This window comes from Otolemur garnettii, unplaced genomic scaffold, assembly GCF_000181295.1.
Source record: "Otolemur garnettii isolate 467f Iridium unplaced genomic scaffold, OtoGar3 scaffold00004, whole genome shotgun sequence".
Taxonomy (NCBI): Eukaryota; Metazoa; Chordata; class Mammalia; order Primates; family Galagidae; genus Otolemur; species Otolemur garnettii.
In genome coordinates this window covers 27172320-27191098 of record NW_003852399.1, presented here as the reverse complement: position 1 = coordinate 27191098, position 18779 = coordinate 27172320, and the positions used below count along the sequence as shown (strand labels likewise).

Below are 18779 nucleotides of genomic sequence, written 5' to 3'. Positions count from 1 at the left end.
GCCTGGGCCCACCAAACAACAATGACAACTACAACGAAAAAATAACCAGGCGTTGTGGCAGGCACCTATGGTCCCAGCTACTCGGGAGGCTGAGGAAAGAGAATCGCTTAAGTCCAGGAGTTGGAGATTGCTGTGACTTGTGACACCAGGGCACTCCACCCTGGGTGATAGCTTGAGGCACTGTCTCAAAAAAAAAAAAAAGAAGATGGAAGTTATCAACTGTTTTAAATTAGACAGTGTTGTAAACAGCTCTAAAAAACTAGTATAGGAGTCTCAATGACAACACAGTAGAATTTATTTCTTGCTCAAGGAAGGTTTGCTGCTAGGTCCATAGTCCAGTAGCTTTCCTGCAGACAGTGAACCAGTCACCTTGAATTTAGTACTCTGCTGATCCTTAGGGCTTCAGGTTCAGAAAAGTATTTGAGGAAGATATAGATTTTGCTGATGATGTATCATGAGAGTTAAAGGGCACATGGAAGAGATTCCAGTGTTGTTATGAACTGAGAAGTGGGGTCAGATGGGATTGTACAGATCTGTTTGGTGATGAGAATTTGGGTAATAGGGATAATTTGTAGAATTTTAGGCTTCTTCTGGTGGGTGATATAAATAGAAGATAAAGGATATGGGAGAATTAACCTTGGGGTTTGGCTTATAAGGCAGAATTAGGTGGCAAGACTGTGTTTTAAGACTAGAGGGATGTGTTCTTTCCAGGATTACTCAGGTTATATAGTAGTATTACAGTTTTTATAACATATCTATACGTCTTAGATACAATCCTCTTATTCACATATTCAAAGTGTAACTTTATTATTTTTTTGTAGTAGAGTTATAGAACCTGATTTATCTTTGATACTCAATTCTCAATTAAAGAAGTAAAATCACACTAGGGCTAATCATACATTTCTGGCCTTATCTCTAGTATACTGATTGATTTTCTGTGTAGTATGCTTTGCTTACACTTTGTGCATCTGTGCCTTTGTCCATATTCTCTTTGTCTGTAGTTCTTTCTTCCTTTGATTTAAGAATTCTTTTTCAGTCCAATCCTATGTCACCTTCTCATGAAGACTTTCGTACCAATGCTTGATTGAATTAATCTTTCTCTGTTCCCAGAATATTTTATAATACATTGATCACAGTGTTTGATAATCATAATATATAATCATGTTTATTATCTTTCTCTTGGAGGACATGGTTTATGTCATATTTTTTAGCCCTTGCCTCAGTGACCTGGTGTGTAGTAAATATATGTGGAATCAAATTTTTGAGTTTATGATGATTAAGATTCATTGCCGCCTATCTTTTCCTCCACTTTTATCTTTTTTCTTTCTTTTTCAAGAAAAAAATACATGTGAACATTCCTATTTTAGTAGCAATCTGATTAACTAAAGTCTTCTCATTCATTTTTTTTTATTATCCCCCAGTTAGATTATCTTTAGTTTTTCTCTGAACCCTTGTAAGTAACTATAAAGACCAAAGTTCAATTAGGGACTTAACTGCCGAAAGGGAAAGAGTGTAAAGGGTGCATACGAAGGGTAAACATCAAATATTGACACCCATTTTATAATTCTACATTAAAATCAGCTTCATTGCTTTATAGTCACACTTAGAATAATTTGGTCTTTTTAGTGAACCTTAGTTCTGAGTGTAAGATATTGGAAAACAATGCTAGCCTGTTGCAGCTGTAAAAAAGAGGACTAGCTCTTTCAAGCTAAAAATTCTTAACTCCTTCAAGATCACATGGTACTATTTAGAAGTGCTTTAACTCATTTATTACCCTGTGTTGTCATTTCTGGTGGTGGCAGTGTTGGTTGTGGTGTACACACACTACAAAAGTTATGGAAGTTTGAAGTTTTTGTTGATGTTTGTCTGGTTTGGTTTGATTTGTTTTGGGGTTTGAGGGCACAGTGAAAGAATTTTAATGATCTTGGTAGATCAGTGTAGAAACCTATGCCCAATTTGAAGGGCAGATTCTAAAGTAATTCGTATCTTTGCTTTACTGGTTATTAATAAGATGATGTTAATCAATGCGTTCACTCTTTGCTTGCACCTGCTCTCTCACTTCATCCTTTTCTTCCTGTTTCCCTTCTTTCTTTTCCTCCTCCCTTTTTACATTTCTCCTTTTTTCTTTCTTTTTCTTTTTCTTTCTTTCTTTCTTTTTTTTTTGCAGCTTTTGGCTGGGGTCTGGTTTGAACCCGCCACCTCCGGTATATGGGGCCAGCACTCTACTCCTTTGAGCCACAAGTGCTGCCCTTCTCCTTTTTTTCTTAACGAACTTCAGAATCTCTGCCCTGCCCCCATGGTTTTCCAGTGAGATTTAGGCAGCCTTTAGTATGTAGGTCCTAAAAGTTTATAGCAGAGAAAACTGAAACCAAAATAGTTGAAGTGATTTTATTTTATTTAACAATTATTTTAGGAGTCAGGATCTTATTCCATCACCTAGACTAGAGTGCAGTAAAATAATTATAGCTTACTTTGGCTGCAAACTCCTGGGCTCAAGTGATTCTCCTGCTTCAGTCTCCTTCTCCCAAGCAGCTGGGACTACAGGCATGGCACACCAGGCCTGGCTAACATTTTTACTTTTTGTAGAGGTGGAGTCTTCTTCCTATGTTGCCCAGGTAAGTCTTCAACTCCTGGCCTCAAGGGATCCTTCCCTCTCAACCTGGAATTACAGGCATAAGCCACTGTGTCTTGCCAGTGAAGTGATTTTAAGATCCCACATTTTGAATTAGTAGAATAAAATTAATGGGAACTAGGTTTTGGATTCCTCCTCGTCTATGCTTTTATATACTAAAATATATTTAATGCCACTGGTATCTGGAATTCTACTAGTAAGGAGTTTACTTTTTGTTTTTATTTAAACCTAAAACCTTCTACAGTGTATAGGCTGTCCCCACATTACAAACAAGATAGGTTAAGATGAATTTGTATGTAAGTTGGAATAAGTACATTTACCTATTTCCTATAATGACCTCTGTTAGTAAGTGTGAATCATACATCAGTCAGATGTTTGTAACTCAGGGACTGATTATAATAGCCTCTGTTTGTAAGTGTGAGTTGTACCTAAGTCGGATGTTTATAACTTAGGAACTGCCTATACATGTAAACTCTGTGAAGACTGGAACTGTGTCTGTTTTGCTTACCACAGAATTCTCAGTTCTTACCCTATGCACTAAAAGATTAATAGGTGTTCTCTGTAAGTAGTTTTTGAAAGATTTTTTTTTGTATGTTGAAATTATGTGATATTAGAATTTTTCCTCTCACCTTTTTTCCTTCCTTATTCCTTATTTTTTAGTGAGCTACATTTTCTAAATGGCATAAATTATCATTGGTACATATTACTTAATGAAAGAATTTCAAAAAATAGACCAAATAATTCATGAAAAATGTGAATAATTAACACTGTATCCTACTTTTTCATAACGTTTTGTGGGTAAGATAATGAAATGTGATACTGCATATTATTCTTGTGTCAAGATTTGTTTTTACTTATGAGGGATTTATCCTTCTTCCTTAAAATTCTTCCCCAGAAATCTGGAAAGTGTGCCCTTCTTGACAGCTGTGTGTTCACCATTCTGTCTTAAGTCTTCTATAAACTTAAAATGAAACAACTCCACCGCCATGCTTCAGGAGTTACTGAAGCATTTCTCTCACCTAGTGGCCTTGGAACTTTTCCCTTTTTATGTCTTAGAGAGCCTTTATTCCCTTATGAGTTGTTTTCAGTTCTTTTTTGGTAGTTATTTTTAGTTTGCCTGTGACTCTTTAAAGCATGCTGCCTTTCCAGGATGATTTATGATCTCAGTTGTGATTTTATATTTGTATCTTTTGAGTTTCCTTTCATGTAATTGAACTGTGGTTAATGGCATTTCCTCAGTATAATATTGTCTTATTTATGAATATATGGCTGAACAGCTTGATTTCCCATGAACATAAAGGAGAAACCAAAGTTGACATACTTTTCTTCTTGATGATTACTTAAAACTTCAAATAAAAATGGAACCATAACTAGGTGCTTTATTAATTAACCAATATTTACTGAGCAAGGTCTTATACCAACTGCTACAATAAATAAAAAAATAAAGAAACCAGGGATTGTCCTTCCAGTGAGTGAACTGTATGAATACTATTCTGAACAAAGTTCTTAAACATAAGTTCATAACAATCAATTGATGATTAGAAGTTTTATGTTTAAAGGAAGAATTGCTATAGGGAAATATTTTTATACTTATCTTCTATTAAAAGCCACCCTTCTTTAATGATTAAGTACTAAACCTCACCTATGTTAGTGATAACACCTCTTTGTTTAAGTATGTTATATAGCAATAAGATTAAAGCCTGGAACAGAAAAGGCTTAATTCTAAGAAGTACTTAAGAACTGAATTATTACAGCTGAACAAGTATTTCTTTGACTTGAAGAGTCGAGTCGAGTCAAGTCAAAACTGTCTACATTAAAAGAATAAATGTAGTAGAATGTGTCTTTAGTGTCCCACCATTACCATTTATTGCCAGATCATATTACTATGCTCAGCTGCTCTTTTGGAGAGATAAACATCCAAATGTTTAATATTATACCATGAAGAATTATATGTTATACAGAATTATGTCAGATTATAGAGAAAGGACCAGATCTAATTTTGGGAAATCAGTGGCTATTTCTCAGAGGAAATGACATTTATAGTAGAACTAAAACTAAAGGTTTATTTTGATAGAAAAGAGGTACAATTGTGTTTAAGATTTGGTAATCTTCAAGTTCTTTTCCTTACATACTTTATTATTAATTTTTGTCTTTCTTATATTTATAGTACTTTCGTAAACCATTTTAAATATATTACATTTAAACTGAATAATATTCCTGATGTTATATATAGATATCATTAACTTTTGCATATAGATCAGATAATTGCTTTTCCCAAATGATATGGCAAGTAGCATAGCTAAAACACTAACTGAAGTTGGCTCCAAGTGTTGTGCATTTTCCCTGGCACAGAAAGGAGGTAAAACTTTGTACTGAGTTGGATGACACATTCCCAAGAAATAATTGTTGATGTTATTTTAACTAATTAAATTTGGATCTCACAATTACATAATTGATTGCTGCAAACTAAAAGTGTAAGAGATGTGCTTGCATTCTGACTACAATGCTAAATGCAGGTGTTAATGTACCTCCAGTGGGAGTGAATAAATCTGATATTTTCTAAACTATTTGTGGTACCATGAAACGTGGTAGAAATATTAAACATTTATAATACGTTTGAGAGAACTAGGAGTCATCATACAGAGAATAAATACTAGAAAAGGGAGCATAGCATAGTAGTTAATGGACTTTGGGACAACACTGCCTAGATTGCATACTTATTTTACCACTTACCACTTGGGTGGCTTAGTATAAGTTATTTAACCTTTTTGTGATCAATTTCCTCATCAAAAATGGTGACAATAAGAATCTGAATAATAGGGCATTTCTTGTGGGGTTGTTATAAAATTTAAACACGTTAATATTTACAGAGCATTTGAGAAATGCTTGGTATGTAGTAAGTGCTGGAAAGGTTTGGATTAAATAAAATGTGTGTCAATGTTGACAGAGTTGTATGAAATAATACCTATCTTGCCTGTAAAATAGACTGAACTACAGAAAATTTTGCCCTTTCTATTGTTTTTACAAACTTGTCTTTGTATTATATTATATTTCAGAAAATATGGTAGAATGAATGGTAGTACTTCCAAAATACTGTGTTTTTATTCTCTGAATAATCAGATAATGTTATTTAATGAGAAATTTTAACTAATTATTATTATTTTTGAGATAGTCTTGCTTTGTCACCTCGGTAGAGTGCTATGGCATCATAGCTCACAACAACCTCAAACTCTTGGGTTCAAGCAATTCTCTTGCCTCAGTCTTCTGAGTAGCTGGGACTACAGGTGCCTGCCACAATGCCCAACTATTTTTAGAGACAGGGTCTTGCTCTAGCTGGTCTCGAACTCATGAGCTCAGGTGATCCACCTTCCTGGACCTTCCAGAATGCTGGGATTACAGACGTGAGCCATCATGCCTGGCCTACTAATTGTTTTTCATAGTTATTTGTATAGCACTTTTTATTTGAGACAGAGTTTCACTATGTCACCCTTGGTAGAGTACTGTGGCGTCACAGCTCACAGCTACCTCAAACTCTTGGGCTTAAGTGATTCTCTTGCCTCTGCCTCCCAAGTAGCTGGGACTGACTACACGCACCCGCTGCAGTGCCTGGCTGTATATTTTTTGTTGTTGTTGTTGAATTGTCATTGTTGTTTGGCAGGCCTGGGCTTTCAAACCTGCCAGCTCCTGTGTATGTGGCTGGTGCCGTGGCCGCTGAACTACAGGCTCCAAACCTGGACAGCACATTTAAGCCACATGTAGATTTCAAGGCCCCTCATTTTTTAAATTAGGTCATCATATAAGAGAATATAGTATTTACAGTAAACATTTGGCTATTTGTTTAATAGTGACTGGAAATATTGCTTCACATCAGTGTGATAATGCCCACATTACTTGGTAATGTTAGCATTTATTAGATGGAGTTATTTTCAAATTGTAGCAATAATATTGTGACATAGTACTAATACTTTGTGTCAGTAGGTTTTATTTTATTGTATGTATGTATGTATTTTTGAGACAGACTCACTTCTATTGCCCCAGGATAGAGTGCTATGGCATTTTAGCTCAGAGCAACCTCAAACTCCTGGGCTCAAAGGATCCTCTTTCCTCAGCCTCTTGAGTAGCTGGGAATATAGGCATGCACCACAACGCCTGGCTAATATTTTCTGTTTTTGGTAGATATAGGGTCTCACTTTCTCAGGGTGATCTTGAACTCCTGAGCTCAAACAATCCATCTGTCTCGGCCTGCCAGAATGCTCAGATTACAGGCATGAGCCACTGCTCCCAGCCTGTATCAGTAAGTTTTAGAAATTTTATTATAATTGATTTCTGTGTAAACCTTCAGTATTTGTTGTTTTGAAGAATTTTAAAATTTATCCTGCATGTAATGTAATTATATAAATTGGTAGAGTGCTACAGTAAGTTTAGGTAACTACTTCCTTCTAATGATACATAAAAGGAAAACAAAGAAGTCCAAATAAGTATGAAGTAAATTAATATGTATTTCTAAAGAAGTAATTTTTTTCATAAAATAATAATTCTGAAATATATACAGTAAAGGGTTAAATACCTACCTTTCCTTTACCCATCCTTTACCCAGAGGTTACCACCTCTGTCTAAGGCAGTGGTTCTCAACCTGTGTGGGTCATGACCCACAGGAACTGTATTAAAGGGTTGCTGCATTAGGAAGGTTGAGAACCACTGGTCTAAGGCTTGCTTGTTTGGTCTTGTATTTCTATGTATTGGAAGACAAATATATACTCAAAATAGTACATACTGTTTGGAAAACAGATTTGGATTGTACTACACATGTATTTAATTTTTTTCACTTTATAAAATATCAAAAATGAACTTTTGTCATACCAAGTATATGGCATTTTTAAATGGTGTAATTATAATCTTTATTGCAAGTATTCCAAAATTAATCCAACCATTTCTTTACTGATGGACAGATAAATTGTTTAACGTTTTATCCATTCTTCCCCTCCCCCCTTCCTTCTTTTTTCCTCCCTCCCTTTCTTTCTTTTTTTGATATTACAAATAGTCCTGCTGATGCTGTACATCCTATATAAATTTTATGTACATGCTCTCTCATGTTTTAGTATTTCTGTAACATATATTTTTAGAAATGGAATTATTTTGTACAACATACATGTTTAAATTTTTGACAGATATACATTGCCTTGCTTTGGTGCTCCACTCTATGTAGTCCATATTGATTTATAATTTCAGGATATGTAACATTCTCACAAGAGGCTTCAACCATAACAACTTTTGCAGGCATACAAAACAAGTCTTTAAAATGTTTGCCAATGTAACAGATTAAAAGAACGTTTTATTGTTGCCTTACTCTTTATTTATTTGTATGTTAGCACAGTTGAGTGTTTTAAAAATAAGTTTACTACATTGATAGGCATGGATTAACAAGCTATGGTATATGTATAACATGGAATACTATTCAGCCCCTAAAAATAATGGTGACTTTACATCTTTTGTGTTAATTTGAATGGAATTGAAATACATTCTTCTTAGTAAAGCACCACAAAAATGGAGAAGCAGGAATCCAATGTACTCAATTCTGATATGAGGACAATTGATGCCAGTACATAGGGGAATTGGAGAGTATAGAGGGAATAAGAGACCCGGGTGTGGGGCCATGGTGTGTGATACACCTCTGGGGAATGGGACACTCTTATGAGAGGGATTTTACCCAGCAAATGCAAGCCGTGTAACCTGACTCATTGTACCCTCAATGATTCCCCAACAATAAAATAAATAAATAAATAAATAAGTGAATTTTTATGTGAATTGTCTATGTGGTATTCTTTTCTATTTTTTATAATTATTTATTCATTTGCCACATGATATCTTTATTTGGATGGCTAATGGAAATCTCAAAATGTCCAAAACTATGTATGTTTCTTTCTTCTCAAATATCCTCTTTCCTCTAGATCTATTCTCTCAGTTCTGAGACTTACAACATTGGAGTCATCCTTCCTTCTCTTTCCTCCTTTGTTATACATCGAATCCATCCCAAACCCTGCTGACTGTATCTTTGAAATGGACACAGTTCTTGCCACCTCTACTGTTGCCACCATCTTTTACAACCTGTGTCTTCATTTTTCAAATGAAATGATGACTTGAACCATGTCATCAATTTTCTGCACAATAGCCCCAGAAATTCTTTCAGACTGAGTGTCACTAATGTCATGACTATATCCCTATATCTTATTTTCCCCAAGTAAAAACTGTCTCCTTCCTATGGCCTATGTAAACCTACAATCTAGTCTCTCTGTCTAGCTTTGACTACATCTTATTCCCTGACCCTTACTCTGTTCAAACCATTCTTGCTTTTATACTTTGAAAATTCTAAGCTTCTGTGTGTTTGTTTCATCTGCCTCTTATGCTCAGACCTAGATATCTCTATGAGCCATTTCTAAACTGGTTTTCTTTAATAAACTTTTAAAGATTTCTAATATTCACAGTGTCAGAGTTATGGGATTATAAGTATGAGAAAGAAAAGGTCCACGTTCCATACTTGTGTATGAGTATGAATGCTCATACATGAACCAAGTTGAGAGGAGAGGAAAAGTATGAGTGAATATATGGCAACTAGTCATTCTCATGGTGGTGATATGGTTTTTGCTTATATTGGAGCATGTTCTAGAATCTTTGAAATTAAGTAAAAGTCTTAAAAATCCAGATCTATTTATTTTATATTATTTAAAAAACATAAAACAATACATATGAATTATATATTGTATAAATATATGTGAATCTTTTTAGATATGCAGTAGCGCCTCCCTACCTGACCACCTCACTACATTTACCACCTCATTAAGTTGACCTAATTTTCATAGACCAGACATGTACCACAGGCCTAGTTCCTTAGGTTGATACCTTCGTGTGTTGACCAGTTCATTACAGTCTGTGGATCGTCAATTTATACGCAATCAAAGTCATTCCTGAAACTTAAATTGTAAAAATTGTTGAAATTTTCTAATTTCTTTAGTTCAAATGAACTAAATTTTTAATGACAATATAGAGAGTGAAATATCACATATAATTTTGTAAAGAAATCTGGCCTAGTTGGGCATGGTGGCTCATGCCTCTAAACCTAGCAGTCTGGAAGGCTGAGGCAGGTGGATCACCTGAGCTTATGAGTTCGAAACCAGCCTGAGCAAGAGTGAGAGTGTGTCTCTAAAAATAGCCAGGTGTTGTGGTAGGTGCCTGTAATCCCAGCTACTCTGGAGGCTGAGGCATAGGGATCAATTGGGCCCAAGAGTTTGAGGTTGCTGTGAGGTATGATGCCATGACACTCTACTGAGAGCAACTCAGTCTCAAAAAGGAAAAAAAGAAAGAAGGAAGGAAGGAGGGAGAAGAGAAAGAGAGGGGGAAGTAAGGAAGGAAGAAAGGAAGGAAGGAGGGAGAGAGAAAGAAGGAAGAAAGGAATTAAGGAAGAAAGGAAAGGGAAAGGAAGGGGAGAAATTTGGCTTATTATAGTGGCTCATGCCTGTAATACCAGTACTTTGAGAGGCAAAGGTGGGAGGATTGCTTGAGACCAGGAGTTTGACACCAAACTGGACAATATAGTGACACCCTTCCTCTACAAAAAATGAGAAAAATTAGCTCAGCTTGGTGGTCCACAACCTTTAGTTGCAGTTACTTGGGAAGGCTGAGACAGGAGAATAACTTGAGTCCAGGAGTTCAGGGATATAGTGAGCTATGATTGTGCCACTGCATTTCATCCTGAGCAGCACAGTGAGATCCCATATCATGAATAAATAAATAAGTAAATAAGTAATTGAATGAATGAATTTGCTTTTATGTAATCACAAACTTGTTATGGTTACCATAAAAATCTCTCTCTCTCTGTGTCTTTCTCTCTCTCTCTCTCTTTTTTTTTTTTTTTTAAGACAAAGGTTCACTCTGTTGAAACAGGCTACAGTGCCAATGGCATCATAGCTCACAGCAACCTCAAACTCCTGGATGCAAGAGATTCTCTTGCCTCAGCCTCCTGAGTATCTGGAACTATAGGTGCCTACCACAATGTCCAGCTAGTTTTTCTATTTTTAGTAGAGATGGGATCTTGCTCTTGTTCAGGTTGGTAAACTCCTGAACTCAAGCAATTCACTTGCCTCTGCCTCTCAGAGTGCTGGAATTATAGTCCGGAGGCACCATGTATGACCAAAGTCTCTTTTTTTTAACTGAGAAATTTTTATGGGTAAACTTTTGTTACCAGGAAAATTTACATATGAGAAGTCTCACTTCCTATCAATTTAAACTGAATCAAATGCTTTGTAGTTGGATTCCTTTTTTATTTTTTTCAAGAAAAAACAGTAATTCTATAAGGTAAAATGATCTAGTTTCATAATCTCATGTAGAATTTATAATTTTAAGCAAGAAAAGAGATGTCTTGAAAATACTTTTGATATTGTGAAATTGTAAGGCGTGTTTCTGTTAAATAATTAGCTATTCTTTACTTAGAATCCCGACCATTGTCAGTTCCTGTGAAAGCCATGTTGAACATATCTGAAGACTGTAGGAGTCCTGAAGAAAGAATGAAAGAATTTATTGGAATAGTATGGAATGCAGTGAAGAGTCTCACATTACAGGTAAAAAGTTAGAAATATTATGTCTGTAATTTCTATAATCCTTTTTTAATTTTCATCATTGTAAATATTGGGAAAAATTTTCTCACAGGTATTACCTCATAGTACTAGAATATTATCTCATTTTCATTATTTGGTTGAAAGCCATTGTGTACTTTGCTTATTACTACCTATAATACGCATATTAAACACCTATGAAACATATATGTAATTCCTGATAATTTAAAAAATATATATACTTTGAGATATTCTTTAAATTAAAAAATTCAGTTTGTTCTACTTTTTTTTATTAGCGTTATTTGCAAGTTTTTAAATTCTCAATGTAAAAATATAGATCATATTCTTATCTCAGTAGTGAGATAAAATCTGAATTGGAATTATATTAACATGAAAGTATTATCTAATTATTTTCCCTAATTACAAATTATATATGACAATTGTAAATCTAGCTATTTTCTTATTTAATGTTATAATTTTTTTCCTCATTTTCACTTTTAGCTTCATATACTCTGATGGTATTTATTTACCCCTTTTCCATATCTTGTTTAACCTGATGAAAATATACAAATTAGATGCTTATCTGATCAGCTAATAAATTTTAGCTTTTGTATAAAATATGAAATACAACATCAGACAATTAAGTTTGAGAACTCATCCTAGAAAAAGTACTACATACTTCATTGTTGAATATCACTCCGGTCACCTTCAAAGTACTCCCCTTTGGAAGCTATGCACAGATTCCAGTGCCTAGTCTACTGTTCAGTGCAATTTTAGAACTCTTTTTAGAGTTTTTAGAACTCTGAAGTGACCATCAGAGCTGTTGTCGTACAAGGTCAGACAATTAAGGTCACAAACGCGTCCTAGAAAAAGTGCTACATACTTGATTGCTGAATATCACTACGGTCATGAGATGGCCAAGGGGAGTAGTTCGAAGGTGACTGTACTGATATTCAACAATGAAATCTGTAGCACTTTTTCTAGGATGAGCTCCCAGACTTAATTGTCTGACCTCATGTGAAAAACTAATATGAGAGGCATTTTTGTAGAATTTTCTATGTACCAGAGAGTAATATCTAAGTAAGGTCCTTTCACTTCTACTTAATATGTAAAAAGTTGCAGGAAAAAGTCACTCCCACTTTAACTATAAGAGCAAGCTATCTGATCTTCAAAATTTCAGTTATTTTAAGCCCACAGAGAGGTAAGGTCCTAATTGACATTACCATAAAATAATTGTATTAAAATCTAAAAAGTGAGAAGCAACCCTAAGATCCAAAAATCTCAGAAGACTCTAAGAAGGATATGTGAAAAGAAAATCATAGCTAAGGGCACCAAACTACTGAGAAGCTAAGATAAGAAGAAATCTTTTTTTTTTTTTAAGAAAAATAATAACACCATCATTCATTTTTTTCAGCTCTTGCATCCCATGGCCATTTTCCATGATTATCTCATTTAATTCTTAATACAGTCCTATAAGGTAAACATTGCCCCTTCTAACAGATCACAAAATTCTGGAACATAGAGAGAAAAGTAATTTAGCCCCAAATTAGTTATGCTTTAATAAAGTGAATTTCATATGCAAGTCTGCCTGAGACCCAAATCTATACAGCCATAATTTGACACTCCTTCCTGATAGTTGTATTAATTATATTAGTTGTATTAATTTCGTAGGGCTACCATAACATATTACCATGGCTATGAAAAATAGAAATTTATTCTCTCACAGTTTTGAAGGCTATAAATTTATTTTATTGTATTTTTATATATTTGGAGTGTGTAAGTGTAGTTTTGTTATATGAATAATTTTGTAGTGGTGAAATTTAGGATTTTAGTGTGCCTATCACCCTAACAGTATATATTGTACCCACACCCTTCTCCCACCTTCTCTTCTTTTGAAGGCTCCACTGTCTGTTACTCCACTCTGTACCGCCATGCATACGCATAGTTTAGCTGTCACTTACAAGTGAAAACAAACAGTGTTTGATTTTTTGTTCCTGACTTACTTCACTTACTGTAATTGCCTCTGGTTCTATCCAAGTTGCTGCAAAGGACATTATTATTTTTTATGCCTAAATAGTATACTGTGGAGGATGTATATGTACATATATATACCCATTGGTCACACTAAATCTGTATTTTAACTTACACTAGTCTGTGGTCAAGAAAATAGATAGAGCAATCTCCTTACTTATTTTTTGTCCCACCACAAAGCCTTGCTGCACTTTATGTTCTCCTCTAATTTCACAGATTTAATATATTGTTCATATTAACTAAATTACCAATAAAATAAAATTTTTCCTCATCCATATTACCCAACATCTTTTACGTATTATTTTAGTAGTTCTCTAAAAAGAGTGACCTGTGGTATATTTATTATTCAATATATGGTAAATACTAAATTGATCAAGAAGTAGTTAAGATGAGAAATTGACTACTTAAAGCAAATATTTCTACTGTAAAGTTTGTGTAAGTAATAGTGAATTTATCTGATGGTACTTAAGTTTGAAGTTCTAAATTATAGTTTGACACAGTATTTTATGGAAGGAAGGAATAATCCAAATATTATCAGATCTTTCTCTAGTTCTTTATCCTAAATATCAGGACTTTCTCTACCACTTTACCTTAAGATGGCTATATTCAGGAGTTAGCATTTCTTTCTTTCTTTTCATTAAGAGACAGAGCCTTGCTCTGTTGTGCATGCTGGAATGCAGTAGCACAATCATAACTCACTGTAACCTTGAACTCCTGTGCTCAAGTGATCCTTCTGCCTTAGCCTCCTAAGTAGCTGGGACTACTGGTATGTTCCACCATGCCCAGCTAATTTTTAAAAATTATTTTTGTAGAGACAGGGTCTGACTATGTTGCCCAGGCTGGTCCAAACTCCTGGCCTCAAGCAGTTCTCCCACCTCAACCTCCCAAAGTGCTGGGATTAGAGGCATGTGGCCTGATATTTTTGTTTCACTGCATGAGACAATGAATTTTGACAAAGTAGACATAGTTTTCTTTGCATCTTTTCTGAAATTTGCTGTCTAATAGATTTTCATGGAAATCCTCTCTCTTGATCTTGATTTCTAACTTACATTCCTGTTACATATTGTTTTAGTAATTCTTACGTAAAATCAGGGTTTTTTTTGACTACTTATAGCTTTCCTTTCCAGTACACTTCCCATTTTCCCGTTTTCTTTTGTTCAGTTTTCCTATTCTGTTTTAGTAAAAGTGCTTGGATACCAAATCCTAGAAAATAAGTTTATATAGCCTTAATTTACTTTTTATATATATGCATGTGTGTGCTTTGAAGTTCTACTGTGGTGGGACTGCAACAGACTCTTGGGAGTTTGTGTCATTTTTAAAATAATTGCTTGTATTCTCCTTAGTGGTGGCTCTAGATTTGATGAAGAAGTTAGACTATAATTACAGGGACTGCTACAAGGCACTTGCTCCCAGATATATTTTTCCTTGGCTGTCTTAAATTCCATGTATGCTTTCTGATAAATATTGTATTTCCCAAAATTATTCTTTTAAAATATAAATACTGACCTAAGAATAGTAAGTATATTAGCCAGTTAACATCCCAATGTAGACTTGTTCATTATTTAAAACAGCCAGTTACATAGTATAATAATGTGTCATGAGATGCTTTCCCTCCACTTATTATTCCTTTAATTCATTCTCACATTGAGCACTTAATATTTGTTATGTGTCAGGCTAAATACTGAGAAGACAAAAAGAAAGTAATAGTTCTCATAATCTGGGTGGAAAAAGGCTAAATGTCATGGTATAAAGTATCTTGTAGGGATGACTCTTTGTGGGATCCCTTGGAACACTCTTATGACCCCAAAAGAGAAATGGGTATGTCAGATATGTGTTGTTTACTGAAAGAATGCCTAGGACATGCACTGCCTTGTTCATGATAATTTAAATGTCATCCCAGATGACTACTGATTTATAGAAAATGTATTTGCCACCACTGTATGGTCTAGAGCCTGTTAGTTATCAAGAATGTTTAACTTTTAAAATTCACTGTGGTCCTAAATGTTATTTCATGATGATATAAGTAACTGTTGAAGAGTAACCTCATTCCCTATTATCTATTCAAGAAAGAACTAAATAGTGTGGTGTAATAATTATCCTTTATTGATACCATTTTGAGCAGTATTGCAACAAGGAACATGAAAGATAGTATTAGCCTACCTGGTTATTAAGCTGTATTATTAGGGAACTCTCAGAAATTATTCCAATTTAATATTCCAACTGGTATCAGAAATCTTAATGATATCTATAACCTAATCGGTAGGCATGTCAATATTCCATAATATAAGGTATACTACAGAATGTCCTTCTCTGGGTCACATGAGGTTATCAGGGAGTAGATTTATCTTCCTGCCTGAAACAACAACAGCAAAAAAATGGTCAAAATATTTGAAACAGACTTTTCAAAACACTAGGCAATAAGCCAAGTTGGGCAGTGATTCCTCAGAAACTTAAGGTAAAATTAACAGGACTTAGTGGCTAATGGATCTGGAAAATGAGGAGACAGAGTCTAAGGGGTCTTTCAGGTTCCAGTTTTGGTGTTTGGATGGATGCTTATATCCATCCAGGGTTAGGGGTAGATAGGGACTTTGAATTTACACACATATTTGAATTAGCTGAGAGATACCCAGGTATCAGACAGTAGGATATTCAGATCTGGAATCTAAGAAACAGATTTGGAGTAGACATACTTTTGAGAGTCATCTGCAAATATTTTTAAAAGCAGAATAAGTCATTCAAGAAAGCATGAAAGAGCAGTGGGCCAAGGGAATGAAATTTTAAAAGTAGTCTGTAGAAGAGAAAGTGAACTTAAAAGAAAGTCTGAGTTAGTGATCAAAAATGTAGCAAAAGCCAAGAGGATTCATAAAAGCCTAGAATGTGTAGAATTGAGGTTAGCTATGAGTTCTACTTTGTATCTCTGTGGTTTGAAATAGTTAAATAATGTTTAACAATACTTCTAATTCTAACATTCTTGTGGAATTCTTTTGGTTCTTTCGCATGTTTTAAAATGATACAGTTCCTTTATTAGCTTCATCACCAACAATGAACTTAATCTTATATGACATTATGAATTAATTATAAGTAAAGATAGTAATGGTCTTCATTCATTTTTCTTTTTACCTGTGAGAAAATACACACAACATAAAACTTATCATCTTCACTATTTGTCAGTATATTTTGTGGTTCCTTATTTTGAGTAAGCTAAGCTAATTGCTGATTAAGTATAACATCACAATTATAGGAAGAGTACATGATATAACCTTTTAAAGGTTTTCTTGAACATGAGCTAGGCACTTTGCCTCACTATAGTCCTGGTCCTGTTTAAATATAATTATATATTTAAACATTTCCAGGTGTTAATGTATTGTGAACATTTTTAGAGGGTAAAATTAAAGTGTGGTTAAATAATTAAAATCGAGGCTTTAAATTTTTATTTTTTCCCTGAAAACCAATGTCCATTTTCTAAGATGTTTTATGAACTAAAATACAAAACAGAAAGCCCTGAAGTTGTCATCAGTCGGGGTAAAACAGAACATCATAACTTAAAGGCATCAAAGAATTATTCATTTCATGGAAATTTGAGCAAGTAAATGTCCTTAGAACCAGAATTTCTGGAAAGATGATTTTGGAGCCAAAGGTGGTACTTGCTAATTCCATATTCTTTTTTATTTAGGATAGACATATATTACATAAAAACATTAACAATATTTGCTATGAAATATTTGTTTTTCAGTAAGGAGAAATAATCTTCTGCACTTAATATAATGGATTATTTTTTTTCTACCCTATCCTATCCTTTATTTTTTGAGACGGTCTCACTCTGTTGCCCAGGCTAGAGTGCCATAATATCAGCCTACCTCACAGAAACCTCAAATTCCTGGGTTCAAGTGATACTCCTGCCTCAGTCTCCCAAGTAGCTGGGAGACTACAAGCACCCAACACCATGCCCAGCTAAGTTTTCTATTTTTCGTAGAGATGGGGTCTTGGTCTTGCTCAGGCTCTAGTCTCAAACTCCTGAGCTCAATGGATCCTCTTGCCTCACCCTCCCAGAGTGCTATCATTACAGGCGTGAACCACTGCACCCAGTTGGACAGTCTTTTTTTTAATATATAAATTTTGTTTGGGGGGCCTTTTAGCATTAAGGTAGCATAAATTCACTCATTCTTTGCTATTTTTCTCTGTCTGCTTATCTGTCTCTGATCCTGTATGTTATACTTCAAAAACTTACATTTTTATTCCAGAGGCACGTAATTGGCAATAACATATAGTAGATAAAATAGAAATGTTCTGGCCTTAAATTCACTGAGAAAGAATAATATTTCCCTGGTTTTCTCAAACTCAGCGTTTTTGTCATTTATATTGAAGATCATGTTGCTGTCCTGATCCATTTCTTTTCTTTTCTTTTTTTTTTTTTTTGAAACAGAGCCTCAAGCTGTCCCCCTGGGTAGAGTGCTGTGACATCACAGCTCACAGCAACCTCCAACTCCTGGGCTCAAGCACGTCTCCTGCCTCCACCTCCCAAGTAGCTGGGACCACAGGCACCCACCACAACGCCTGGCTATTTTTTGCTTGCAGCCATCATTGTTGTTTGGTGGCCCCAGGCTGGATTGGAACCTGCCACCTTGGGTGTATGTGGTGGCGCCTTAGCCACTTGAGCCACAGGCACTGAGCCATGATCCATTTCTTGAATGTTTTTCTTTTTTTTTTTCTTTCTTCGTTTTTAATTTTATAGTCTTCAGAGCCTAATGGAATTTTTAATTTCCATACCAAGCATCCTGGTCTCTTTTGCTTATAATATTCTGTTATTCCTTTAGGGAACTACTTTCCACATTTGGTGTGATTTTAGTGACAGTGTCATTCAAGGTGTTTCAATCGCCATAAGCCAGTTAAGCTAAGCTGATTGAATTCTGTCCTAGGAATTTCCATGTGCAGCATAAGTAGTGATGAAGTAATTACACTGTTTGATCTCCTGATGCAGTAAACTCCTTAGCTTTTACCTTCAATATCAAACAGGATAAATATTTCAGACCAGACAGATCAGCTATCAATCCCATTAATTATAAAACTAAGTTGTTTTTTTTTTTTTTAACATATAATGCTTACACATTTTACCCACATTGTTTTTATAGGCATTGAACAAGTAATAGCCATTGCATGGTAGTTTGTTAGAAGGTAGAAGTCTGGAATTCAAATCTAGGTAATTTTTAATGTTTTCCCTTGACAAGTTTTTTTATGGAAAATATGTGGAGATTTATAAGGCTTACTCTGGAAAGGAAGACAACCAAGCTATACTTTTGAGATTTTTAACTTAAGCCCCCAAATTTGGTATATTTAAATTTCTGTTCCATGTAAAGATATCGAACATATTTTCTTTTCTTTTTATTTTTTTTACTTTTTTTATACAATATTTTATTTATTTTTATTTTATTTTATTTACTTTTTTTATTGAATGGTAACTATGTACATTAATGCACTTCTGGGGTACAGTGTGGGGTTTTCACATGCAATCC

At 34.6% G+C, this 18779-nt stretch overlaps 1 protein-coding gene across 3 annotated transcripts in view; it reads left to right on the top strand.

Moving 5' to 3' along the window:
• The window catches only part of VPS13B (vacuolar protein sorting 13 homolog B), a 777819-nt gene that overhangs the window by 340040 nt on the left and 419000 nt on the right, over positions 1 to 18779 (top strand). For all 3 annotated transcript variants that reach the window (XM_023517476.1, XM_023517471.1, XM_023517472.1), the window contains exon 22: positions 11117 to 11244. In XM_023517476.1, coding sequence (XP_023373244.1) covers positions 11117 to 11244 — 128 coding nt within the window. The remainder of the gene's footprint in view (positions 1 to 11116; positions 11245 to 18779) is intronic.